Here is a 27,700-nt window from a genome sequence, read left to right on the forward strand (position 1 = left end):
AAGTGAGCCCTATACACTTTGTATTCCATGTTGCAATTGAAATCAATATATTTAAACATGTAAAAAAATCCAAAATATGCAAATAAATGTTATTGCATTATTAACAGTGCAACCGAAATGGCAATTAATCATTTTTTTAATCTCACAGTTAATCATGATTTTTTTTTAATTAACAGCCCTAGGCAAAATACATGGTAATTCTGCCTGAACAGCTGGACTTAGCAGCACTTTAGCAGCCTATGTCGCTTGTAATTTTTTTTCCCCTTTAAAAAGTAGACTGATAACGGCTTCCCCCCTTAACCACAGTCTGGACTCTTATCTTTCAGAATTTCATAGGTGCAATCACGGGGCGGGGCTGCACGAGTCGTCCTCCCCCGGCCCAGTACAGGTCCAGGCCTAGGCCTCACCTGCAGCACCCTGCTCCTTCCCCCCTGTGGCGGCTCACACCCGCTGTCCCAGCTGTGGGCGGGCGGCCCTTGAGTTAATGGGGGCGCGGAGAGGCGATGGGGGTGCACAGCTCTCCCCTTACACACACAGGCAGGGCCGCTGCCGTCGGGCCGGGAAATGCCCCCATTGCGGTGCGTTTCCTTGTTGTTGTCATTAATGGCGGGAGCTATTTTGTTGGGCATCGGGGTGAGCGTCTATCACCTCCCCCGTCTCGGCGGGCCGGGCTCCCTGCTGGGTACCTGGGGCTCCCGGCTGGGCTCGGCAGGCGCCGTCCTGGGGCCTCTCGCCGGGCGTGACCTACCCAACATGGCGGCGCACGCCGCCCCCTCACGTAGGCAGCCGCCGGAGCCTCCCCCGCGGGGCGGGGAGAGCAGGGGGAGGCCGCCTCTGGGACCGCGGTGGACGGTGACAGACGTTTGCCCGGCCCGCGGCGGCCGCACTGGGACGTAGGGATCTTAGCACCCGCCCGCAGCGGCAGCAGCCTTGGGGTGCGCTGGCCCGGCCCCCACCTTCCCGGGCAGGAGAAGCCGCCGCTGCTGGGAGCCGGGCAGCGGGAGCTGGAGAGCCCCAGCCGCCCCCGCCCCTATCTCCGGGGGCGCAGCGGGGGTGGTGGGTGTCGCCGGCGCTGATCACCTGGGCTCCCCGCCCTCCCTCGGCCGGGGGAGCAGCGCTCTGCGCGCCGCAGACGGGCAGGGCCGGGCAGCTTCGGGCTGCGGCGCCGAGCGGGCTCGCCGGGGACTCGCGGCGGCGGGACAGGGGGCCGCGGCGGCGGCAGGATGGACCCCAGTGTCACCTACGCCAGTCGCAAGCGGCGGAAGCCCGTGCAGAAAATGTAAGAGACGAGCTGGGGCGCGGGGAGGAGCTGCCGGGCCGGCTTCGCTTCTGGTCATTGCGGGGCTGTCAGCGGCTCACCCAAACCGGCCCCTGGCCGCGCTCTGCGCCCCCCGCCTCCTCTCCCCCTAACCCCAGCGTCCGCTCTGCCGCGGCTCCCCGCTTCCCCAGCGCCGGCTCGGTGTCTGCAGCCCCCGGCGCTGCTTCCCGCCGCAGCCCCCAGCCTCCCCACAGCCCCGGGGCTCTGCGCTTCGCTCCTCGTGGGCCTCGGTAGCTACGGGTTTGCCTTGTTTGTCTGGGGCGCGGGTTGGGATTTGCCCGGGGGCTGTTTGCTGCAATGCCTGGGGCCCTTTCGCGGGGGCTTTTCTTCTCTCTCGCCGGTTGTGGGCTGGGACCCCTGGCAGCAGTGCTGGGCGTGCGCGTGACTTCTGGGGATCCAAGAGGTCCCATTTCAGACTCTTTCTCCCCCCCCCCCCAATCAGGGAAGTCTGTAGTTAGCTCTGTTCGGAGTCCTGTTGTGAACATGCACCGGTGACCCAGTTGTATAAGGATGGTGATTAAAAGGCAGATGAGGGCGGAGGGGAGGGAGAAAGGAAGAAGAAATGACTTTAGGTTTTAGTGTGGCTGGGTTACCTGATCTAGGCGGGGAGGCATTTAAGCTGGCAGTTCCCTAGCGATGGCTACAAAGCCCCCACCACATAAAATAGTTGTTAAAAGTAGTTACATGACAAATGTAGCTTTTAAAATGTCTTATTGGTCGCAGTGCAAAGATGGAGCAGTTTCTTAGCAGTGCAGTGCTTAGCTGTGCTGCTTAGGACTTGTGGCATGTGTATGTGCAGAAAAGCGCACGGCTGCCCCGGTCGTCCCCATTTGGATGGGTTTGTAGTTTACCATTGACTCCCTGCAGTAGAGTATTTCACAGTCGGTACTGTGATTTTTAACTAATAAAGAACATTTGATTACTTCAACTCTGTATGAAGTCTTGCACATCAGATCCTGGACACCCCTCCCCCCCAATGTAATATTCCTGAATGTGGATGTCTCTGACAGGGCACCTGGGACTTTTCAACAAAGGGCATGACATTAGGTGTTACCCTGGGAATATTTAAAAATAATCAATTTCCTTAATATTTTTATTCTGCCAAAAGATTGATTATATTTTATGGTACTTACTCATTTAGCTCCAAACAAACATAAATCAGAAATTACTGCCACCTCTTAAAAAGAAAAAAAATTACCTCTTGATGGGCCTAATCCTGAAAACGTTTAGTTATATGAGTAAAGCTAATTATATCCCCTAAGTATAGATAGGATTGGGCCCAAGGTTGTACCTGCTTCACTAAAAGATTACTTTAATCTGAAATGACTTTCAGCCTAGAGGAAATCGTTAACTTTTACATTTATCTATTACATAAAGATGCATATATTAACTACTTTTATAAGTAGTCTGATTAGTTGCTTTTTTCCCCCGGCAGCTTATTTCTTATTGACTCATGGGGATCCAAGAAAACAAAATTTTTACTTTTTTTTTTTTTAATTGCACTTGTTTTCAATTAGCATTACTGAAAAAAAACTGTATAAAAAGTAAAATCATACACTAAATTTAAGAGTTGTTCCTTGTAACATACTAGTAAAAGAGAAAAAAACATTTTGGGACACTGTGGGTAAGCAAGTTCCTTTATATCATTCAGCTCCCTGTTTTGGATCAGTTAATTGAGTGTATATTCATTCACAGCTGTTGCTATTAAAATATTTGTACAAATGGATATTTTGCTTTAAATGAAATTTTACTATGTTTGTGGATTGTGAAATCAGTGAAAAGCAATATATATGATGATTTCTACCAACACTCTGCAGAAACTGCAGTAAATGTGAATATAAGTTAATGTGAATGTGGCTAGCCTCTTCTATGCTAAAACATAGAAGTGTTAAAGCAGTTCAACAATATAAATCTATGTTTTAGAAAGAAATGGTTGCCCTATTTCAAGATATACAAGTATATAGGAAATGCTTATTTTTTGACAGTTATGCGCAAGCGCATATAACTTCCCCGCTCTGTTTACATACTTTCTTAGACTAATCCTTTAAAGTACACAAAAATCTTAATTTAAGGAACTGTTGTATAGCTATTCACTCTTTCTGATTAGAGTAGTCTTAATGCTTTGTTTCCTAATAAATTCTGGTCAGATCTGAAAACTGTTTCTATTTTTGTACCTCTGTATAAAAATGTCTGACTCTCAAGCTGCTTAGTCTTTCATATTCTTAATTTTAATTTGCCACACTTACCTTATTTGAATCTGAGTATGTTCTTTTTTTATGTGTATCAACATATGGGTGGAAACTAAATTTAATATTGGTCTGGAGGTGTCCTTGTCATAAAAGAACTTCTCTTTTTAGGACTGAAAGTGAAAAATAAACCTTTCTTAATTTAAGGTAAATATTTTTGTTTTTAATCTAGCCGTAATTTGGGCTTTACCTATAACAGGTTTAAAAAAAAACTCCTACTAATCATATTATTTGCTATCCTGCGGGATTGACAAATAATTTGCCCAAGATTAATTTCTATTTGTTCAGTGTACCATACTTATTTCCCTCTCTTTATGCTTAATTTTACATTCATTTTGCATTTATACTCCGATAGCAGTCTTGGGAGACACATTATCTGCAGGCCTGAGGGTATTTTGCCCAGTTAAAAACTGATTATAGTTCATATTCTTGGCCAAAAAAGAGAGAGAGTCCTAGAGTAGCAGCAGATTATCAGATCTCACTTTTAAAGAGGTTATGAAGCTAGATCTTTTTACAATTATGAACTAGCTTGCCTCTGATTCTCCTCAAATTAATATATAGGACACTTGTGGGATAACTGCCTTGAAGTTAGCTTTCTTCCAGGCAAATTTAAAACCTCTTGAAAAAATAGTTTAAAATACAAGCGCTGACATACTATTATATGTAGTGAGGTAATGTAGCTTGTTTTTACATTCCTTTCATATAAGGAAGAGATTAAATTTTTGTTGAATTGTGTATTTGTGCTTCACTTGCCATATCCAAAATTCTGAGTGGAGCATGAGTGATGTATTGTCTGTAATACAGACAACCCATTTGTGTGAACAACTTTTTTCTCATCTATATAATGATGTAATGTTCACAAGAAAGTCTAAATGGGAGCAAAAAACTCAGATTTTTGTATGGAAAATAACTAATTGAAAATCATGGTAGTAATTTGAAGCCAGTTCAGAAAAAACACTCCTGTTATCTACAGTGTATAGGACAGAACCCCACAGGAAATCTTGGGCTATTACCCTGACAGTACAAAGTATTCTGTGGAGAGCTACTATCACTGTAATATGTATAAAAGGAAAATATACTGATTGCATTTTTGGAGAAATACAATAGCTAGTTTAAATGTAGGAATATCCGCGTCTTTTGTTAAAGAAGAAAAATGCATGGTAAACAAAGTGAGATTTCGCCACCTACACCCAACCAAATCTTTCTATGTATTACAGAACATGCACTTTCTTGGAACCTTTTCTACTTTTATTTTTTGTTTTCTTCCACGTAATTCTTTCTATTTTATTGATTGAATGATGTGGACTCCCCCCTGTGGTCATTTTCCTATGGGTGTTAACAAAGGTTTATCAAGGCTTGTATCTTTTAAAAAAATTTCATATGTTAAATTCAAATTCTCAAGTTTCCTGGGTTTTTATTAATCACTGGAGGTATCATTAATATATAACAAGCCATGAAGTTCATTTAATGTCAAACAGGATGGAATGCAAGATCCGCATAAGTCAGATTTGTTTTAAATAGATTATGTACTTTTAATCCCCTTCCTCTGGTGTTATGAATTTTTATTTATTTAATCCTTATGATGTCTTTAGATAAAAATATTTTATATTTAATATACTTCCTTTTTTTGTTGAAATAAAATACACAAACACTACGTGGGAAAATGGTGGCCGGGGTGGGGGGGCAAGCATGTTAAGTTTAATTGCCATATATACACAAACTAGAATGCCAGTTAAAGCTAATTGCATGTTTTTTAGATAATGAAAAACGAACAAGAAATATAAGTGATTGGCTTTGTCCAGTGCTTACTTTCATGGATTCTCCATATACAACGTACCTGAAAAATGTTTGCTTTATTTGGTTGTCTGGGTGACCCTTTAGGCTAGGATTAATATATACAGTGGTTCAAGAGGCAGCATAGAGATGATTTCCCTGTCATTGCTTTTTCTTCACCTATAGATAGGTGTTCACTTTCCAGGCTCATTCTGGTACCTTTCATTATCTCTAATTGCACTTAAAACAAAGAGTTAGTATACAGCAGGTGTGGCCAAACTTACTGGCCCTCTACGTACGACAGTCTTCAGAAGTTTGAGAGCCAGAGCATGCCTGCTGGGAGCCTGGGGTTTCAGTCCCACTCCTGGTGAAACCCTGAGCCCCAGGAGGTGTGCCCTCGCGGGGCTGAAGCCCTGAAATCCTCCTCCCCGCTGGACAGAAGCCTCCACCCCCACCACCCCACTGCAAGGCAGAGGTCCCGAGCTCTTGCCCCCACCCCCCAGTCTGGCAGGTGGAGAATGGGGGGCGGAGGGGGCTTGCAAGCAGCACTTTAGTGGTAAAAGAGCCACATGTGGCTCGTGAACCACAGTTTGGCCACCCCGGGTATACAGTCTTTCTTTTTAGAAACAGTGCACGTTCATTTATAGTTTGGGTACTTTAGATGGATAGTTTGTAGCAGATAGCATTTTAAGATGCTTCATATTTTTAATTTCAGATTTATTATGTACTCTGCTTCTTTCAGAGAGACATTAAAAAGAACATGTAAATAGCATATTAAGAAAGTCTTTCGCTATATTTAGAAAACAGTCTTGGGAAGCAAAGAAGATTCTTTTCTTTGTGCACAACCATGGTATATGATTTTAAAAGCTATATATTGCAATCTGTTGGATTTGGCACAAAACTTCCATTGTCAGTACTCTAGTAGTCTCTCCTCTTGCGCTGTCTGTTGCAGGCAGTCTTTAAATCAAAATGAACTGTTAAGATGAAGCCAACAGAGTGGGTGGGTGTTGATACATACTCCCTAGTGGAGGACAAAAGGTTACCGCAGTGGTTCTCAAGCTTTTGTATTGGTAACCCCTTTCACACAGCAAGCCTTTGAGTGCGACCCTCCCCCCTTATATATTAAAAACACTTCAAAATATATTTAACACTATTATAAATGTTGGAGGTGAAATGGGGTTTGGGGGTGGAGGCTGACAGCTCACGACCCCTCACATAATAACCTTGTGACCCGCTGAGGGGTCATGACCATCAGTTTGAGAACCCATGGGTTACATAGTCCCATCACACCATTGACAGAAGAGTTAGAACAGCCTGGTCCTTTAAAGCTGCTTGGAAGCTCATTGGTTCTGTCACCCCTGAGGGCAAACCACAAAACAGGTTTGCTGCACCACTGAGAAAGATGTGCCCCAACTTCAAATCAAGGCTTTCAACAGTCTACAGAGATATTACCCATCCCATCATCCTTTACTCCTACCTTGCACATCAGAACCAGAGTGTAATGTTAATGTTGAATATGGTGGTAGGGAGAATAAAAGAAGTAAATCATGCTTAGAGTTTTTAGTTCCTCTGAGTGGAGTGGTATTGTTTGAGAATGGTGAACATGCATCAGTTTTGGTAATAGACAGATGTGGTGTGAATAACAATTTTAAGGAGGGGAAACATGTCTTTGCATATGTGGTTGAGATTATAGGGAGACATCCTATTTTAATTTAGAAAGGCTTTTTTGTTTTATTTAAATATGGATTTTTTCAATGGCCATGCATTTTATGTCCATTTCAATGCCGTTTCCTTAAAATGTATGTTGCTTTGTTCATTTCTAAAATAAAATGGTGTGTATGTACATGATACATTTCTCTCACATCCTGAATTGTCTGAACTAAATAATAATTCACAAAAATAACACCCCCATTTTTGTAACATTAAGGATGGGTTGAAAAACATCTGCAGCACATAGTACCCCAAGGATTAAGACTATCAGCTATGTGACAGATGCCTGTGCTGCCAATCTCCTCAAAGGCCCTCTGTTTTTTAGAGGAGTAAAACAGTTGTGTATTATATTCAGGGATCCCATTTTCCATAATAACAAAACAAAATTCTCCGATTAAAAATCCATGGTTTTTTACTATTAAAATGAAACACTGAACTTTAGGTTCCATAGCCACAACATACATAAGTATCTGAACAGAATGTTTTATTGATATACAATAGAAGCCCAGTTATTCGAGCCTCCATTATCCAGCTCTCCGGTCCTTGGCTAACAGCAGCAGGGACTCCAGTGGTCAAACCCGGGCAGTTACGGCTCCGAGTCCTCCTCCTTCCCCCCCTCATAAAATAAGGGATAGAAAGCTCTTTGCTAATTTTCCTGATTATCCCAATTTTTGATTATTCGATCTGGCCTTGGTCCCAATTAGAACAAATAAACTGGGTTCCACTGTAACTTTAAAGTGCGTTCAGAAATAGAGCACAAGAGAGGGAGGTTGTGAGCATTGAATAAGTGACACTGGTACTTTTAGTAAAATGTAGTTAATGGTTATGTTTTTATTTTTTCACAATGAAAAAGTAAAAATTCTCTGTAAAAATGCAATTTCTGTGTTTTTCCGTGTCAAATGGATTTTTAGGATCCCTGCTAATATTCACTTATCTTTAGGTGCTCAGCAACTGATTTTATTCAAAACTGTATTTTAATTTACTTTTATTTTTAAGTCAGGAATGTGTATATTGGAACCTGCTTTGGCCTCATGGTATAAATTAAGGCTACAGCCCTTTGGTTTTTGCGGGTGTGTGTGCGCGCACACACAAAATCTAAACTTACACATAGGTATGTGATTAAAGACTATGCGGCATAGAAGAACAGTGAAAATAGTTCAAATAATACTTTGACAACTGTTTTTATTTTGATGTTCTATGACCGCACTTGTCTGTCTCTCAAGTATTGAAATACTGAAAGGTTTCAGTTCAGCTGTAATAGATACTAACTAAACAAGGAACTCTGGCCATTCGGTTTATTCAGATCTCTCACAGCTGTACCTAAACAGTAGAGGAGCAGGACTGGAAGGGAAGTCTACTGTTAAAGCAGTTTTAACAATCTTAAAATCTGCCCCCACTTTCTGGACTGTTTTTGTAAAAAGAACATATACAAGGATTAATCTTGACATAGCATTCAGTTTCCTTCAGGGATAACTTGCTGTAATGCATAGAGGGTCCAGCACTCTATCTAAACGAGGGGTTCGCAAACTTCATTGCACCATGGCCCCCTTCTGACAATGAAAAATACTACATGACTTCAGGAGCGGGGACTGAAGCCTGACCCCACCTGAGCCATGCTGTGGTGCTGCCCCAGGCAGGGGGGGCCAAAGCTGACAAAGCCCTGTTTACACCAATGTTGTGTTTTTTTTTCCACACCCCTGAATGACAGAAGTTTTACCGACTAAAGTCCAGTGTAGACAAAGCCTGACTACCAAGAATCGGAGGCTACAAACTATTCCACAGGAATAGCAGACCTGGTTGACTGACTTAAAAGTGTACAAGTATATGAGTGGGTTAGCTCAGTCATTGCAGGTACAGCAGGACTATACTTCAAGCAATAGGTTTTTTAATTTGGCTCTGTATTAACTGGCAGTAATGCATGTTAACAACTCTCACTCAGTAACTTAGTGTTACTAATAGGGATTGTTAAGGAAATGTTGGGTGACTTATAGTCTGTTGTTTGGCCAATATTGAAATCCAAGCTTTTTCTTGTGTAGTCTGTTTGTTTGTTTTTTTGTTCTTTGTTTTTTAAAAGAATTATGCAAGTTGTCATGATTTGGGTACACGAATGCTTCCCTAGAATAAGTAAACGTTATTTGGTTCATTTTGTCTGAACAAAAGTTTACAGAATTACTTTTAAACTAATATTATCTGGGGTTGTGGTGACCTGCAGGTAGCCTGACATCATATGGCATTAGAGAGATCTCAGGCTCACAGTGGCCTTCAGAAAGTCAGGGCTCATAATTGAGGTAGTTCTAATACTGCCCTTAACCAGATACTTATTTCACTGTGTATTTTAATTGATGACACACCCATACGTGATGTGCTGTTTTTGCTTTGGATAAGTCTCTGTTCAATAGACATAATTTTCATAACCCTTTTTATTTTTCCATCACTTCCTTCTTGCTCATTTCAGTACCATTAACCTCCATCAGAGCAGTGGGGAAGCAGACCCTTTATTTCTGCAACAAACTTAGCTTTAATGGTAGTGAAGTGTGATAGTGGTTGTTATTCCTGGGGCTTTTGAGTGTGTTGTCAACATTCGGTACTGTAGCCCCAATCAGATTACAAACTCTGAGTAAGAAAAGGGGGGGTGTATACACTCCTTCAGTGTATAACAGCAACACATTTTTTATAGTAAGAGTGAACAGTTGAGACAAATTTAAGTTTTCTCCAATCAAGAGGTAGTGGACAAGTGACACTGGTATAAGAAGACATGGTCCTTAAAAGTAGATTTGGAAGGTTTAGATTTAGATTAATAAATATTGACAATTTTATGACTACCCCACCCCCCTCCAGTGGCTAACTTAGTAATTGGAACTGGAAGAAAGATAAGTCTAAAAACACATGATGTATTTCACTATTTGATGTCAATTCTGGCTCATGCATTTAACTGGAAGTTATGAAATTGTTTTACAATACAAATCATGTTTTCACAGTGGTATCTAAATTTCATTACAGGAGGTTTTTAAAATTTCTAGCCAGTGCAGAATATTAATTTGATTGAATGCAATACTTGAAAATAAATACTGCCAAGACTACTTAGACTACATGAAGCACGTAGGCATGAACAGTGTTTGCAGACAGCATGTCACACACAACCAACATTCGTGTAAAGGTAATCTAAGCAGTAGCAAACTGACTTTACAAACTTATTACACGAAAAGGAATCAATGATTGATCCCTCTGTAATTAGAAAACTTTATTTTAAGCATACATGGCATGTGAGCAAAGCTAATCTGTTGAAAGACTCAGAATTTATTTGTTTCTAACAATCAGATATAATTTCATACAATATAAATGTCCCCTATTCACAACCTTGTGTGTAGGAAATTTTGGAGTGAGCACTGGGAATTTAAGGTGGGTGTTAATGGAAACTAGAAGCAAGATTACATAAACACCATAATATAATTAATTAAAAGAACACTATTGCTTTGTTTTGGATGGTATATTTCACCAATTTGTCATGCCATACTTACTGTAAATGTGATTAGTTAAGAGTTGAGTATTTTAGTGCTCAGTATGTTGTCAACTGTAAGTGGATTTAATGAGTTGATTTACGTATTCCCACCCCCAAAATCTCATTACAAGCATTCATAGTGACTCCTTTCTCAGGAACTCCCCCCAACATATTTTCACCTCTCTCTCCCCCAGATTTGAAGATATCTGGGCCAGGGGGCATCTTGATGTTTGTGTCTTGTATACTTTGCTGGTATCCAACAAGTTGTTAGAACTCTTGCAGTGTTAAGCAGAAAATAAAACACTGTATAAAAATTAGTGCAACATATCTCAATGTATGCTTAAAGGTGAACAAGTGTAGATGTGAGAGTACAATTTTACACCAAGTATTAATAAATATACATTAACCCTAGTATTTCAGTATAATATAAAGTATTTGGCACATTCTGAGTGACGTTTGAGGTTTTTTTCCTGAACAATAGAACCAATTATTAAGTATCTCTCAACACTTTTAACTAAATACTCTGATGTGCGAACAGGACTCTTAGATGCCCACCTGATGTTTGTTTTTCCTAACTTCAATCTAAGTTAATTTTTGCTGGGGAATGTGCAAGTCATTTTGGGGAAGCATATTACATGTTAAAATGTAAAAGATTTATGGTGGTGGGCATCAGCTTAATGGCAGAGCTTTACTACTTTTCTGTTTTTAAAAAAGAAAATAATAAAAAATTACGGCAATATGATCAGTTTGAGGGGAAAAAATATGCATTTATACTGTGTTTTGTCTTTGTCACAGAGTAAAGCCGCCCCCATCTGAAGGAGCCAAGTCCAATCCATCTAAGAGACACAGAGACAGATTGAATGCAGAGTTAGATCGCTTGGCTAGCCTCTTGCCTTTCCCACAAGATGTTATCGCCAAACTGGATAAACTGTCTGTGCTTAGGCTTAGCGTGAGTTACCTGAGAACCAAAAGCTTCTTTGATGGTAAGAGATTAGGATTAAATTTTTCTTGGATTTCTTTTAAAATACTGTTTGGCGCTGTATGTTACTTTCACCTGTTTTAGTATTTAAAATTGTTGAATGTATCTATACTTTAATGACATGTCAAGTTGTGTAGTGAGGTAACTGTACAAAATTAGGTGTTTTCTTGAAAACCAAATGTATCTATTTACATTTCACTTAACTAGTCATCTTGCATTTGGAAGCAATATTGCCTTTTAATAAATCTTCCAGACCTTTTTCCTCAAACTTGCAAAGGTTTTGAGGAGATGAGATAAAATTGTTGAACTTAACACTTTTTCGGACGGATTTCCCATCAGTTGGATGTTTTCCTTGAGGCTGCAAAGATAACTTTGTTATGAAAAAAGTGAACGAACACCTGCAACCCCATCACATAATTGGTTTATTATCTAATGTGCTTGAGGAAGCCAATTTATGAAACTAATGGAGGCAAATTCTCTCCTGTGCTCAAGCTGTGCTTGGCAAAGGAAAATGGAGGGGGGGAGGGGGGGAACATAAGGAACCAGTTACGGTTCCCTAGTTCTGTGGGCTGATCTGCATTGACCCTGGTTCTGGTTTGAGTTATAGCATTCTTGGAGCTATTCTGTGTTGTGCCAACAACATACGATTCCCCACACCAGCTGAGAATTGATGGAACGAAGCTCTGTGCCACCCCTTCATTCCCTGGCCTGCCCCCTTGGCTGAAAAGGAGTGGCTGGCTTAACACCAGCTGAGAGCTTCCCCTACTGTGGAAATTATCTGACCAGTTGTGGCTAGAATCTGGCTCTCTTGTGGCAGTGCAAAAGAACCATGCCCACAAAAAAACGGTTGATTGTTATATCACTTGCTGTGATAGTATTGAAGTTCTAATTGCATGGATAATCAAAGTTTATCATCCATATTCGTATAGGAATTGAGCTTAAAATGACGCTAATCTTTTAGTTGAAAGCCTTTTCAGCAAAATTGTGACATTTTAACGTCCTGTCTTTAACACCACACTACAAGTGTAATGTGGTCTGATATGATTGCTCACTACCTTTGATAATCATGCTACTGAGGTCTGTCTTTCAAATAGTTTTGCCTTTTTCTTTTCTCCAAAGTACTTCCCTTAGGTCAGTGGTTCCCAAACACTCTCTCTGTATAACCTCATTTTCAGTTGTATTATTTTCTGTAAGCCCAGACAGCACTGAGGACACCATTTTCAAATGGCATCCTCCATGCAGCGAGACCTTGCATGCGCTGTACACCTAAGATCGCACTGCATAAAGGCTGCCATTTTGCTTTACAAAATGGTGTCTTCCTCACTGCATTACCTTGTACACACGGTGTGTGTGAGATCACACTGCATGGAGGGTTCCATTTTGTTGAGCAAAATAGCATCCTCCATGTGGCATGACTTTGTATGTATTTTGTAAAATGCTGTTCTCCACACACTAGGGATTGCTGCCACCTTATCTGCTAATGGAGCAACCTCACTTGGGGTCGTGACACACAGTTTGGGAATCACTGCTCTAGGTTGTCTTAACTGGTTGTTAGCAGGCCCACATATAGTGTGTGTGTATATTATTATTAACTAATCCTGGTAAATTTTCCAAAGTCTCTTTTTAAAAAAGTTGAGCTTTTTTGTCTTTCTGTGAGTAAACAGTCGATGCAGTGCTTTTTGTGGTAAACCAGGATAGTACAGCATATGACATTTTGTTCAACACTACAGCTTGTTGAAAAGTTTGGTGGAACAATTTCTCCTCATATCACAGGGTGGCTGGCCCCTTTTAAGGGGAAATAGTGCCTCAGCCCACCTGTGTTAAGATTAGTTCAGCTTTCCAGGTAGGCATGAATGAGGTTATGTAGTTAACTCAGGTGAGGGCTTGGGAAATAAAGGAGGAACAGACAAAACTCCAGAACGAGTCTTTGGGGAAGGGAGCTCAAGTGGAAGCTGGTAGCACTCCAGCTAGGAGGCCCAAGCACAACAGAAGCCTGAAAAGCAATAGCTGGCTTGAGGAGGCAGCTGCAGGTGTTTGCTGCAGGGAATGAGACTGACTCTAGTGCAGAGTAAAGGAAGTTGGACTGGGTCCTGGAAGACCAAACTCCTGACTCAGAAGAAGACACACTGAACTGAGAGACAGACAGACTGCATTGAACCCAACATGGTGAAGAAGGGCTGGGGACTCCTGATTCAAGGAGGAGGACACTGAACTGGGGTGGGGGCCTAGAGGGCCACTGTTTTAAGACTAAATAAATTAGACCCCAGAAGGAGTGTGTGTGTTTACCTTTGGACTGTAATCGTGAGTTATTGAGGAGCCCTGTGAGAAAAGGGAAACTAAGACATTATAACAACGAGGACTCCGGTGGCATCTTAAAGACTAACAAATGTATTTGGGCATAAGTTTTTGTAGGTAAAAACCCCACTTCTTCAGACCATGCTTCTGAAGAATTGGGATTTTTACCCAGGAAAGCTTATGCCCAAATACATTTGTTAGTCTTTCTGGTATCACCAGACTTCTTGTTAGTCTGTATCCACAAAAACAACTTGGCTACCTCTCTGATACTTGAGACATTATGTCATCCTTGGCCATGAGAGAGTGATTAGGGGCCTGTGACATATCAGAAAATGCTGTTTAGATGAAATCGAGATCTCATAGGACATAACAATTTTCAGTGAAATTTTACACAAGTTGTTTTTAAATACTTCATTTTGATAAGATAGAAATGCTTTGTTTTGACTTTTGTTATAATTTATACTATAAAAATTGAAACAACACTTCAGCCTCATCAAAACAAAATGTTTCTGAATATTTTGTTTCACCCAAAATTCCAGGATTTTGACTTTGTCCTGACTTAGGACAAAACCAGATTTCAGAATTTCCCATTACAGTTTTTGCAGTTTTCAGCCTGCTCAAGAACATTATATGGTCTTTCAAGGTCCAGAAATTGCCCAGGGTTTTTATGAATCCTGCACAGACTTATGGGTCTTAATCCAAGTTCACACTGTATAGTAGTATGCCAAAAGCCTCATATTCAGCCCCCTACTTTTGTCTCATATATGTTTTGTGTCTGACTAGCTTGGATGAAAAGTTAGTTTTCATCCATTTAAAGCGGGGTCCCCAACGCGGTGTCGCGGGGGCATCTAAATGCGCCTGCGTGCTGGCCGGCAGTCGAGCATCCACCGAAATGCCGGCGAATTTCTGCGGCATTTCGGCGGCGACGCTTCTCGATGACGCCGCTTGCCACTGACGAGACGTCATTGAGAGGTGTCGCCGCGGAAATGCTGTAGAAATTCGGTGGTGACGCCTCTCGATGACGCCACGTGCCGCTGACAAGCGACATCATCTAGAGGCGTTGCCGCTGAAATACCGCAGAAATTCGGCGGCATTTCGGCGGATGCTCCACCACCGCCATGGTCCTTCGTCTGGCGCCTGCCAGACGAAAAGGTTGGGAACCACTGATTTAAAGTGATTAACTAGAAATAATTTTCTTGACACCAAAAGAGCCTGAATGCATTTAAAGTGATTAATTGGAAATAGTTTTCTTGGCACCAAAAAAAGCCTGCATGCACTTTTGGATGTAACATATCTATAAGTAGATCCAGATTTGTAGCAGGGTTGTATAGCACTGAACAGAAAATCCCATCTTTTGGGTTGAGAGCCATTTCGCACAATATATATTGAGCACATTGTACTACATTTAGAGATGAACAGTTGCAGGTATATGCTTTGTATTTAATCTTGTTGCATAGTAGTGAGTTCTTTAGCAGAGTTTTGATTGATTTTTCTGTGGTGAATATGAATTGTTTATTTTCAAGCTACAAGAAATATGTGCATGTACTGCAAGTTACATCACTAACTTTGAATTAGTGTTTCATATTTGGAACTAGAATTATTTGAGACTTGAAAAATTTGTATGTTGTACAACATTAAGGTGTCTTGAAAGAAGTCTTGAAAAAAATTGATAATGGGAGATAAGTTTGAAAAGAGAAGAATCATTTTTGGATATAAATTGGATTTATTAAGAACAATGTAAGGATATCTGACTATACTATAAGGAAGGCAACATTGAAAAATGTTATCTTTCATGAAATCCAGGTAACTCCTATTATTTCTTATGCTGGTGATTTACTGTTGCAAAAATTTATTTTTATGTAATCTTACCCCCTCTTTCTGCTCACCTTAGCTTAACATATGGTTTATCACTGAATATCTTTTTGCTTCCCAATAAAGGAATATGTTCACACTGTAAGGATTTTAAAGCTTTAAAAGGCTAGTGTGGCTGCTATTTGGTGCATTTGATATGTTTTTAAAAAAGTTTTCAAACTCCTTTCTCCTTTCATGTATTGTTAGACTTTAGGTAAACTCCTCTGGCTCAACTAGTTGGGTATTTAACTTGTACTAATGGAGCTGTGTGTGTTTTGGGGGGCGGTGGGGGAAGTGTCACTTGAACATTGTCTGATCTAATTTCTAATGAAGTGTGTAAATCTCTGCTCATTTGGAATGTTCATGACTATCTCTGGTGATGAAAATAAGTTGACATTTTATTTAAATTTCTCTGTTAGAGAAGACTATATAGATATGTATATGGATAATAAAACGTTGTCTTTAATCAATCTGAGTAATAAACACTTTTTTTAAGAGTCCTACAACAGGGAAATTAGTGTTACTTTTATAACTGAAGGGCTTTGTGATATGTGAAATGGAGTGTAGAGTGTCTTGTACGTTTTGACAGAAGATTAATTAGGTAATAAAGGTAATAATTGGAGATGTACCAATCTCCTAGAACTGGAAGGGACCTTGAAAGGTCATCGAGTCCAGCCCCCTGCCTTCACTAGCAGGACCAATTTTTGCCCCAGATCCCTAAGTGGCCTTCTCAAGGATTGAACTCACAACCCTGGGTTTAGCAGGCCAATGCTCAAACCACTGAGCTATCCCTCCATTATGCATGCATTTAAAACTCTGTGTGTGTGTGTATGTGTATTAACAGTTCCTTAAATTACAAGATAAAAAAAACCCCATCATTTAGATTTTCATCCTGTTGTGCTTGTCAGTCTGTAATTCCAGCAACTAAGTGAAGAACAAAGAAATTATGACATTCTAGTCTTCAACACAGTTGTTTATAAATATGTAGCACCCATTTATGCTATAGTTTAAAAACTGTTAGATGTGAAAAGAGAAGCATGACCTGTTAAAAATATTGCTCATCTTTTGTGGTGGCTCATCTTAAATTGTGACAAGTGTCTTCATTTATTGCTTCGGGGCTGGTAACTCAGGGTACGTCTTCACTACCCGCCGGATCGGCGGGTAGCAATCGAATTCTCGGAGTTCGATATATCGCGTCTCATCTAGACGCGATATATTGAACTCGAGCAACGCTCCGTCGACTCGAACTCAACCACATAAGCGGCGGTGGCGGAGTCGACGGGGGAGCCGCGGACGTCGATCCCGCGCCGTGAGGACGGGTAAGTAACTCGAACTAAGGTAGTTCGACTTCAGCTATGCTATTCACGTAGCTGAAGTTGTGTACCTTAGTTCGACCCCCCCCCCCCCCCAGTGTAGACCAGGCCTCAGAATCTCTCTCAAAGTATTTAAAGGTTTACATCTATAGTGTTACTAATAAAAGTGCAGAGTACAAATAAATCTAAATGTCTAAGATTCAGACAGATGCAATATTAGGAGTAGGGAATAACCCTAATCTTTTCACTGTTTAAAAGACTTTGTATATTTATTATAGAAGTTGCAACAGAGATTGACCCACCAAAGGAGAAGATCTGGATTTCTGTACCACATGAGTTTTTTCTGATGTAAAGTGCAGTTTAAAACAATGTTGCCCTTTATTAGTGTCTCATATAGAATATGAAGAAGAACCATACTTTGTACAGTGAGCTGAAATATTCTGTGTATAACAGAAACCTGTTAAATGCAAAAGTTAGCAATGTGATTGTGATGTAGTTAACACAGCATGCTGAAGTGAAGGGAAATGTTAAATGAATAACAGGATGCAAATGGGGGTGTATGTGAATTCCTGCGGAAAGTAAAATATAAACGTGTAATCATATGATCTTGCTTGAAAGGAAACCCAAGTTTTTGCTGTAACAATAGATATATTTTCAAAGAAAACACTTGCATTTTTCCAAGTTTAAATAATCCAGAGTGGATGTCTGTTTTCTGAAGGCGGAAGTCTGTGAAAGACAGAACTATTTTTATACTTTTTTAAAAAGTCATCTTAAGTTGAAATAAAGTGTATTTTAATAGATCTTCTTATTTAACTTTTAGACTCTTCAGCCCTGGCTTTGAGAAATATTGAGTGCAAGAAGCTTTTAATATACTTGTTTGCTTCTCAGATATTAAGGAGATGCAGTAGTGCTTCCATAATAGAAGTTGTAGGAGTCATTTCAATAGTCCTGAAATTAAGAAACCATTGAACTCAGCAGATTTACATAAAAAGGTACTCTGTAACAGAACTAATTGAGAAGATGCACTTAATTTCTACAGTATTATGATTAGAGGGTAGTCTCCTGTGCCTGCCTCAGTGATGATGATTATATTTCATCTAAACAAGTGGCACTGCAGGTTTGTAAATAATGTAATTAAGTCTGATATTCAGCAGTTGGTCATATTCACGTAATGAGCTGCCATCAATCTGAATGGAGTACAAGTAACCCACTAGTCATAACCAATAATATCCAAAGGCAATTGTTGACTGCATTATCTATAATTAAATTCATTATAAGGGTGAGACAGTTGCATAACTTGGAACAAGCTGCCTATGTTGCCAGCATAATACAAAAGAACTGTGCTATTGGTTGAATTGTAATTTTAGTTATGTATGTCAAAAGATCTTAGAAACTTTTAGCATGTTGCTTATATGACTGGTGTCTATTATTCCATTTTCCTATAAATTCCAGTGGTTTTTAATAGGCTATTGTTATTGGACTATTTCTATTGCTATTTGGACAGTATTCTGCTGTCCTTGAAGGAAATTTCTATTCAAAATTAGTGTCTTATGTCATATACAAGTGACTCTGGCAAGCCCAGCACAACATAAAGTACGGTAATTACTTTAAGGGTTTTTTCATTAAAGTTGCACTTCCTAATTTTACTCTGAAATGTAACACACATTCTTTGGTGTAGTATGACTTCATTGCGCCTCTTGTCAGCACATAAATAATGTTTTGTTGTAGTTTACCGTTTGTACTGTGGTAGGCACCATACAAATATAAAAACAGTGCCTGCTCTGAGGCGCTTGCAATCAAAGATAATAGACAATAGATGTGTAAGACAGATGGGAAGCACAAGGTAACAATGAAACTATTAAGAGCATCATGATGAGCAGCGATCTCACCACACTAGCTGCTTAACTGGTAGATGTAACTCTTTTGTCAGGTGTTAGGGCTGATTTCAATATGATGAAAATATATAAAACAATTGGTTCAGGTCGTCTTTCCCACACTTTCACAGGGTTTAAGGCCAGAAAGATCCATTAGATCTTGTCTGACCTTTTTGTATATCACAGACCATTAAATTTTACAGTTATCCCTGTATTGAGCTTAATAACTTGTGCTTGATTAAAGCATAACTTTGTACTTGGCTAAAGCATATCTTCCAGAAGGACATCCGGGCCTGATTTGGAGACATCAAGAGATAGAGAATCCACCACTTCCCTTGGTAGTTTTATAGTGGCTGATCGCTTCTATTGTTTTAAAAATGTGTGCCTGATTTCTAATTTATATGTATTTGGTTTCAGCTTCTAGCCATTCTATCCTCAATTAAAGAGCCCTTTAGTACCCAGTATTATCTCATGTGAAGGTACTTGCAGACTGTAACCAAGCCACCACTCAGTCGTCTTTTGATAAACAGATTGAGCTTGTTAAATCTGTCTCTAAACCACCTTCTCTAGCCCTCAAATAATTTTAGTGGATCTTTTCTGTACCCTCTCCAATTTTTCAACATCCTTTTTACAATGTGGACACTAGAACTGGGTGCAGTATTCCAGTATTGGTTTCGCCAATGCCATATACAGAGGTAAAGTCATCTTGCTGACTACTCCAGTGTTTATACATCAAGGATTTCAGTAGTCCTTTTTGCCACAGCATGGCATTAGGAGCTCATGTTAAGTTGCTTGTTTACTATAACCTCTAGGTCGTCTTCAGAGTCTCTGCATTCCAGGATACAATCCTGACGTCTTCCAGAGACTTCCATGACTTCAGCCCATGGTAGTGCAGAGCTGCGAGGTGCTTCCAACCGGGGCCCGCAGCCGCCCAGCCCCTGGGGCTGTGGGGTGACCCCAGAGCCCCAGCAGCAGCCATGGGTGCTGGAGCCTTCTCCCTCCTCATTTTGTCAGGGATATTTTTAGTAAAAGTCATGGACAGGTCCCGGACTTTCGTGAATTTTTCTTTATTGCCCATGACCTGTCTGTGACTTTTACTAAAAATATCCCTGACAAAATCTTAGCCTTTATGTGTTAGCTATTTGTTAAGGCACTTATTCAAAGCACAGCCTTCACAAACCTAAACCACGTTCTCAAATATAGTTTAACTTGATAGTAGTCAAAGGGGTGCAATATGGATGGTCTCCCTCTGGTCCACCTCTACCAAGTACAGCCTAGCCTACTGATCAGATTTTCTCTAGCTTGCAGCAGTCAGCTGCCATCCTCTACTGTCAGCTCCAGTCTGCAGCTGCCATTTCACCAGGTTGGCTCCAATCCAGACAGCTTTAATACGGTGCTGGAGTGGGATAGAGCCTCTCTCACCCGAGCAAAAGCCTCCAGAAGAAGTCTCTCCTCTAACCGTATTGTGCCTGACTTCCAGATCAGGGTAGTAATTTTCCTCACTGAATAATGTTCAAGAATTCCTACATTCACTATATCATGTCATATATGTGCAGTTACATAACACTTTTAATACTATTTATAAGAATGAAACACAAATTCCAAATAGAAAAAATAAAGTGCTTCATAAACTCCTTATGTAAATTAGACCTGGAAGTAGGTAGGTAGCCCCTTGATTTCCTCTTTTTTACCTAGAGGGGAGCCAGAGAGCCTAATGAGCAAACTAAGCTGGTAGCGGGTAGGAGGTTCATACTGTTTTTTCCTTCTCACCATAGAGGCAGCCCCAAGAGCTGTTCCTAGTAAGCACCTAGTCCTGGGGCCTACATTAGCATCTGCTCATCTTCCTTTTTTAGCCACAGCTTTGGATTTTATTTGTAATTCTGGAAAAGTTTTTAAAATGAACACTTTGTTTACAGACACTGTTCAGGTTTTTAGGCCTAAATTCCCATGACCGTGTTTCCCTTTTTGAAAGTTAATTTCCTGGGTCCATTGATTCAATTTAAAGTTGCATCCTAAATTCAAGTTGATTTTTCTTATTATGAGTTTGACATCTTACTGACTCTGACATCAGCACTAGCGTATGCTGGTGCCCTCTTAAAGCCAGCATTGTTAAAACTAGACCTTTCAATTCTTTCCACAACATTCCTTTCATTATTGGTGACAGATTAAGTATTCTCCCTTTCACCCAAGCTTACAACCTGTTTTCTTTCCTCCCTCAAACATCCAACCTCTCTCTGGCTCCGTTGCTTCTTCCAAAGTATCACCTCTTCAGGCACAAACAGCCTTGTCTATTTCTAAGTCATCTTCTGCATCAACTACTGCAGTCCCCTTTCTTGCACCTCACTTCTCATCTCACCTCAATCCAATATTACGGAAATGCTGTTATTAAAATCTTCTACTTCCATGGCACTGATGATGATAATAGTAGCACCTAAAAAACACATCCAGGTTAGCCGCCCCCCCCTCCCCTTGTGCTTGTTGGTCAAACCATAATTGACAGCCCTTGCTCCAAAGAAGTGTATAATCTAAAATGTCATGGTACATAAAGATCTTTGTTGAAATCCTGGTCCTATTGAAGTCCATGCCAAAACTCCTCATTGACTTTGGGCCAGGATATCACCCCTTGAACTTTTCTTTGAATACTGTTTTAAAAAGAATTCCTTGTAATTCTAAAGATCGCTCTTTGCAGGGAGTGGGGAGAGAAGGCAGGAAAAACACTTAATAGTGTTAAAAATGCTAGTATCTTACGTAATTTTAAAGATATAATCAGTTAAGGCTGAAACACCTTTTCATGCTTTGTGTTTCTGTTATGACTCAGCATTTTCCTGTTACATATACTTGTTAACAGAAATATGTGAGTTTTCCTGTTTGATTTTTATCTAGTCTCTGATAAGGAAATAAGATTTGCTTGTATGGTTAAACTCTGTAGACGTTTATAATTCTGGCCATTTATAACATAATCTGTTTCATAGGGAAATAGAACTTCAACCATTAAAACAGTTGCTACTGAGTAAATATTTTAATGAAGCTGTTACTGGTTAAAAAGTGGTTGCTTTGTGAATAATTTTAAAAGTTTAGAGCAATTCCAGACAAGTACTTCATTAAAATTGAGTTACTTAAGATGATCAAAGACATTAATAAACACTTCCAAAATCTATAATAAAAATTGATTTAAAAGTATTAGTTTAGCTAATGGGTTAGTTCATAACGTGTATCTTATCCGCAAACCTCCAGGGAAAAGGTTTCAGCTATCCAGGACATCTAAAATAGTAGGAAAAATATATATTAAAAAGTGCTCTTCCAATATTTCTAGACTAAATTTTGTGTTGATAAGCCTAGATTCATTTGTTTCCTACTGCAGAGATTATAAAAGGAAGTCTTCCATTCTTGTGAGATGATGGATTGGATGTCAGACAACTTTTTTCACAAGAGATTCTGTTCAAAACAAAATTTACCATTAAGACTGAAGTGATATGAAGTACAGTAACTCCTCACTTAAATGTTGTTTCATTATGTTGCTGATCAATTAGGGAACATGCTCATTTAAAGTTGTGCAATGCTCCCTTGTAATGTTGTTTGGCAGCCGCCTGCTTTGTCCACTGCTTGCAGGAAGAGCAGCCCATTGCAGCTAGCTGGAGGGGGCTTGGAACCAGGGTGGACCCGCAGCCCCCCCATCAGCTCCCCACTCACCTAAGTTCCCTGTGCAGCAGCCACCCAGCAGGCTACCAATTGCTGGCAGTTCAGCTGTCCCTTTCGGCACTGCCATGTGCTTCTCCTGCCCTCTGCCTGGTGCTGCTCCCGGGAGCCTCCTGCTTGCTGTGCAGGGGAGGGGAAAGTAGAGGGCTAATGTCAGGGTGTCCCCCTGCTTACCTCTTCTCCATATAGAGCAGACTAGAGACAGGATAGGGCTCAGGATGGAGAAGATCTTTTTAAAGGCAATGTACATTGACACCACTCTATGTACTTTAAGGGGAAATGCACATCTCTCTGTCTGCCATGCTGTCTCCCCTCCCTCCATTCATGCTGCCTTGTAGAGTGTGAGGCTACATTAACAACTTAGCTAAATGCTAGTTCAGGGGTAGGCAACCTATGGCACGCGTGCCAAAGGCGGCTCTCGAGCTGATTTTCAGTGGCACTCACACTGCCCAGATCCTGGCCACCGGTCTGGGGGGCTCTGCATTTTAATTTAATTTTAAAAGAAACTTCTTAAACATTTTAAAAACCTTATTTACTTTACATACAACAATAATTTAGTTATATATTATAGACTTATAGAAAGAGATCTTCTAAAAACGTTAAAATGTATTACTGGCACGCAAAACCTTAAATTAGGGTGAATAAAAGACTTGGCACACCACTTCTGAAAGGTTGCTGACCCCTGTGCTAGTTCGTCATTTAGCAGTAAGGCATTCCCTGGGAAATATCCCACCCTCTGACTTCACCACCTCAGCCAAGCTTCACAATCATCATTGCTGTGTATAGTATTAAATTGTTTGTTTAAAACTGTGTGTGTGTGTGTGTGGAGAGAGAGAGTTACATTAAAAAATAGTTTTTTGTCCAGTGAAAAAAATTTCTCTGAAACCTAACACCGCGCCCCCCCCCCCCCCAGTTACATTAATTCTTATGGAGAAATGATTCGCTTAACATCGTTTTGCTTCAAGTCGCATTTTTCAGGAACATAACTACAGTGTTAAGGGAGGAGTTACTGTAATCTTTTAAAATTGGACAAAAAGAAGGGTTATCTGAAACTGCTCTAGGAAATTGCAGCTTACTTTCTTTGTAAATTAACAATTTAATCATTTTCAGTAATATCTGCTGGATACCAGCTCTGATTGGGCTAAGAGGTATAGTCCCTGAAAAATTGTCTTAATATTCAACCTTATTTTGCGGTGGGAGAAGAGGAAGAGAATGTCACTTTACTATTTGGTACCATGCTATAAAGTTGATATTCTACATAGTGAAAGACTATTAATAATCTTACTACATAACATCCACCAAAAAACATCCTTACCCCATGGTTCAGCTTGAAGTGGTTATTTCATTAGGTATATGAGGAATCAGGTCTTTGGGCCCTCTAGTCCAGTATTCTGTCTCTGACAGTGGCCAGCAGCAGATATTTGGTGAGAAGGTACAACAAACACCACAGTAGATAGGTTGGGGGTAATCTGGCCCCATGAAGGACTCATTCTGATGTGTAGTAGTTAGAGATTGGTTTACACCCTGAAGCATAAGATTGAATATTCCTTCCAAAAATTGTTAGTACTATTGTAATTATGGCTATACTTTTTATCTCTATAAATGCTCAATCTCTTTGAACTGTGCTAAATTCTTGTACTCAATGATGACGTGGCAGAGAGTTCCACAGTACGTACTTAGTGAAAATGTATGTCCTTGTCAGTTTGAATTTGCAACCTTTTAATTTAATGTAATTTCAGTCAAATGAACGTTTTTCAGTGTTTCTAATCATGCTTGTAATCATTTTCATCCTTCTCCTCTGAACCATCTAATTCTGCAGTGTTGTTTTTTGACATGGGGCTGCCAGTACTGCACACAGATGAGGTTGAACCATTGTTTTGACCACTCACAAGAAGATGTTAACATGCATAAGGAATTCTGATTCAGTTGAAACTGGGTTAGCTGGTATTATTTTATGCAGTCTGAAAAGGAAAAACAGTTTCATGCTGAAGTCCCTTCTTAGCCATAGTGAGACCATAGCTGAGGAACATAATATTTTTAACTTAATTCTTGCACTTAGGGATGCTAACTCCTGCTATGCCTGATGGTAATCCTAATGTATGAACATTGAGCTGGATTTATCTGCTGATATGGAAGGAAGGGAGAATGCATCCAGCAGAGGGAGTTGGGAGCATTTCTGTTTCCCTGGGGATTCACAACCAATGATTATTTAGGTTCTGATTTATGGTAGAGACTCTTGGAGTCTTGCAAATGGAGGTTGCTACAGGTATCCACTGAATAGTGTTATATCTCAGGAGTGCCCTGCTCAACACCCTCTCCTTAGCTAGTCCCTCCCAACCTCTGGGCAGCACCAGCCAACTACAGGCCCTCTTCTAAAACACTTGTAGCTGCATACTTTCCAGCAATGGGAACATGCAACCCAGGGCTGCTCTCTTTCTCCAGTCCAGGAAGGACTAATGCCAGGCCCAAAGTCTGTTCAGGCCTTTCTGTCAGGGCAAAGTTTTTTCCCAAACACAATAGAAGAGTTCAATAGCAGTTCCATGTATAAACCTCGTCTTTTTTTTCTCTTGACCTATGGTCTTCTGCAGGGTCCCAGAGGCCTTTCCTGGGCTTCTCTCCCCCATGGTCCAGGACTGATCAGCAGAGTCATCTCCCTTCTGCAGCTGTCCTCCTTATCACTAGATCTGTCTCAGCTGGGGAATAGTGATCAGTTATAGGTGAGGGTGGGCCCAGTTCCCCTTGAAGAGCCAGCCATCCTATTACTGCCTTCTTTGAAATGTATGTATGTAATTTCAGCATTTGAATTGGCTAATAACTTGAAGAAAAAGGAAAGGAGTATGGTTAAGGTATAAACTGCAGTGCTGCCTCCTCATACTATGGGCTAAGTTGCTAGTTCATCTGAAGCTGTATGTGAAATTACAACTTTTAACCTCCTTTGGTTGGGCAGGGGTGTTTTTGCTCAGGATAGGCAGGATATGTACGTAATAGAGATTGTTTAGCAATAATTGAATTAGTCCTGCTATAATTCCGAGGGATGAATTTACATGACCTTGTAAAAATTCACTCCAACCCAAAGGATTCTGTTTATCATGGTTATGGGTAAAAGACAACACGTAATTTCAATAGAAGAATTAAACTGTCCTGCTTCATTGTCAATTGCTTCTAGTGTTTGACATTTTCCTTTCTACAAATGGAAGCATGTAGAAATTCACCTGCCAAAACTATTTCTCAGTTATTACTCAATGGAAAGAGAAGCCCAAATTTAAGCCATTGTTTCTATAGTTGTTAGGCATATTTAATAGATCCAATCCATCATTTTTTTTCAATCAAGACATTGTATGTCAGACCTTTATGTTTAAGGGCGGTGTATTGAAACTATCTGAGGTTTTTACGAAGATGCTGAAAATAACAATTACCAAGTGATTTGGGAGAAAACTTTTCTGCTGATGAAAACTAGAAACGTAGGGTGGAGGATACAGTTAGTGACATGCTAAAGTAGACTTCATGTCTGGCGAGGTACTTAGAACCATTGCAGGATGTGGTTTAAACCCCCCCCCCCAAATTCTTTCTAGTGTCTGAAACACTTATTAAATTATGTAATATAGTCTTAACATATGTAACATAGTCTGATGTTAACAGTTAAAAATTTTAGACATATTAACTCAGGCTGATACTGTCTTCCCACAAGCTAATCAAGGTCAAGACAGATCAGTACTTGAAAGGGAGGCACCTCAGGAAAATCTGTGGTGCTTCAGAAAACAGCTTGGGCAAATTAGCTGGTGGGCTTTCTTTTTGAGGTATTAGTGAGACAGACCTCAGTTTTAAAATAGTATGCAATGCTTCTAAATTCAAAGCCCAAAAAAGAGTCCACAAAATTGAATTTGGTGTGCAACTGCATGTAAGCACCTTTCTGTTTTTAAAAGAAGATAAAAAACTGAAATGCAAACCTGTATTATTTCAGTGTTACATGCATAAAACTCAAGAATTTCTTAATCTGTGATTCCACCATCAAATTGCTCAGCCTCGTGTATAAAAATAAACTAAAGTTAAAATTACTTAAATTAATTGGTTTATACCAATTTTGTCTGTGGTCATGCTTCTAAATATTTTTTGTTCATATATAGTAGAACCTCAGAGTTACGGGCACCTTGGGAATGGAGGTTGTCTGTAACTCTGAAATGTCTGTAACTCCAAAGAAGACATTACGGACTTCAGCCACTGGGGGGGAGGGGGATTTGGGGCTGCAGTCACCAGGAGGAGGGGGGTATCAGGGCTTCTGACCCTCAGGAGTACTAGCAGCTCAGGGTTTCAAATCTGTGGGGAGAGCTGGGGCTTGAGGCTTCTGTGCCATGGCTCTGTTCCTGGCTTCTGCCCAGCAGGGGGCTCCATGGCTCAGGGCTTCAGCTTGGGTTCCCCACAGCTCTGCTTCCAGTTTCAGTGGTTTGGGGGGGGGAGGGTGCAGGGCTTTAGTTATGGGGGGAGCTCTGGGGCTAAAACCAGCGCTCCCCTCATAGCTAAAGCCCCAAGTCTCAACATCCCCTGTGGGGCTGAAGCCGGGAACAGAGCCGCAGGGCTGAAGCTCCGAGCCCCAGCACCACCCATGAGGCTGAAACCGGGAACAGAGCCGTGGGACTGAAGCCCTGAGCCCTGGTGCTCCCGAGTGTCAGAAGCCCTGACTTCCCACAGCCTGCGGCTGCAGCCGTAGCCCTCCACCCTCTTGGCTAAAGCCCCAAGGTAATGAAGTATTTGCTGCTTTTATGTATGTATCTTCACTGCTGCCTGATTACTTCTGGTTGACCAGTAAGTCTGGAACACTGGTGTTCGTATCTTTGAGGTTCTACTGTAGTACATGTTTCTAAAACACAAATTACAAAACACTGCAGTATTTTAAATACCATGTTGTGATAAATGTTCTCCTTTTAATGGAGACTGTTCTTTAAATAAGCATTAATTGTAGAGTTCAATAGTTATTAATACTACCACATAAAAACCCCCACAGATAAACAAGTGTCCATAGTGTTCATTTTAAATGAGTCTCCTCTGTGTGGAAGAGTTATGCACTAGTCAAGTTCAATGTAAGCCATATTGCAAGGACTTCAGTTGTATATGGTCCTTGTCGTCGTCAGCACATAGGTGAATTTCACCT

General features: G+C 40.6%; 1 protein-coding gene across 1 annotated transcript in view; it reads left to right on the forward strand.

Moving 5' to 3' along the window:
• Nucleotides 1–838: 838 nt before the first annotated feature.
• Nucleotides 839–27,700, forward strand: part of AHR (aryl hydrocarbon receptor) — a 101,772-nt gene continuing 74,910 nt past the window's right edge. Inside the window, exons 1-2 of the mRNA XM_039524092.1 lie at nt 839–1,279; nt 11,342–11,529. Coding sequence (XP_039380026.1) covers nt 1,224–1,279; nt 11,342–11,529 — 244 coding nt within the window. The 5' untranslated portion in view covers nt 839–1,223. The remainder of the gene's footprint in view (nt 1,280–11,341; nt 11,530–27,700) is intronic.

This window comes from Mauremys reevesii, linkage group 2, assembly GCF_016161935.1.
Source record: "Mauremys reevesii isolate NIE-2019 linkage group 2, ASM1616193v1, whole genome shotgun sequence".
In the NCBI taxonomy this organism is placed as follows: domain Eukaryota; kingdom Metazoa; phylum Chordata; order Testudines; family Geoemydidae; genus Mauremys; species Mauremys reevesii.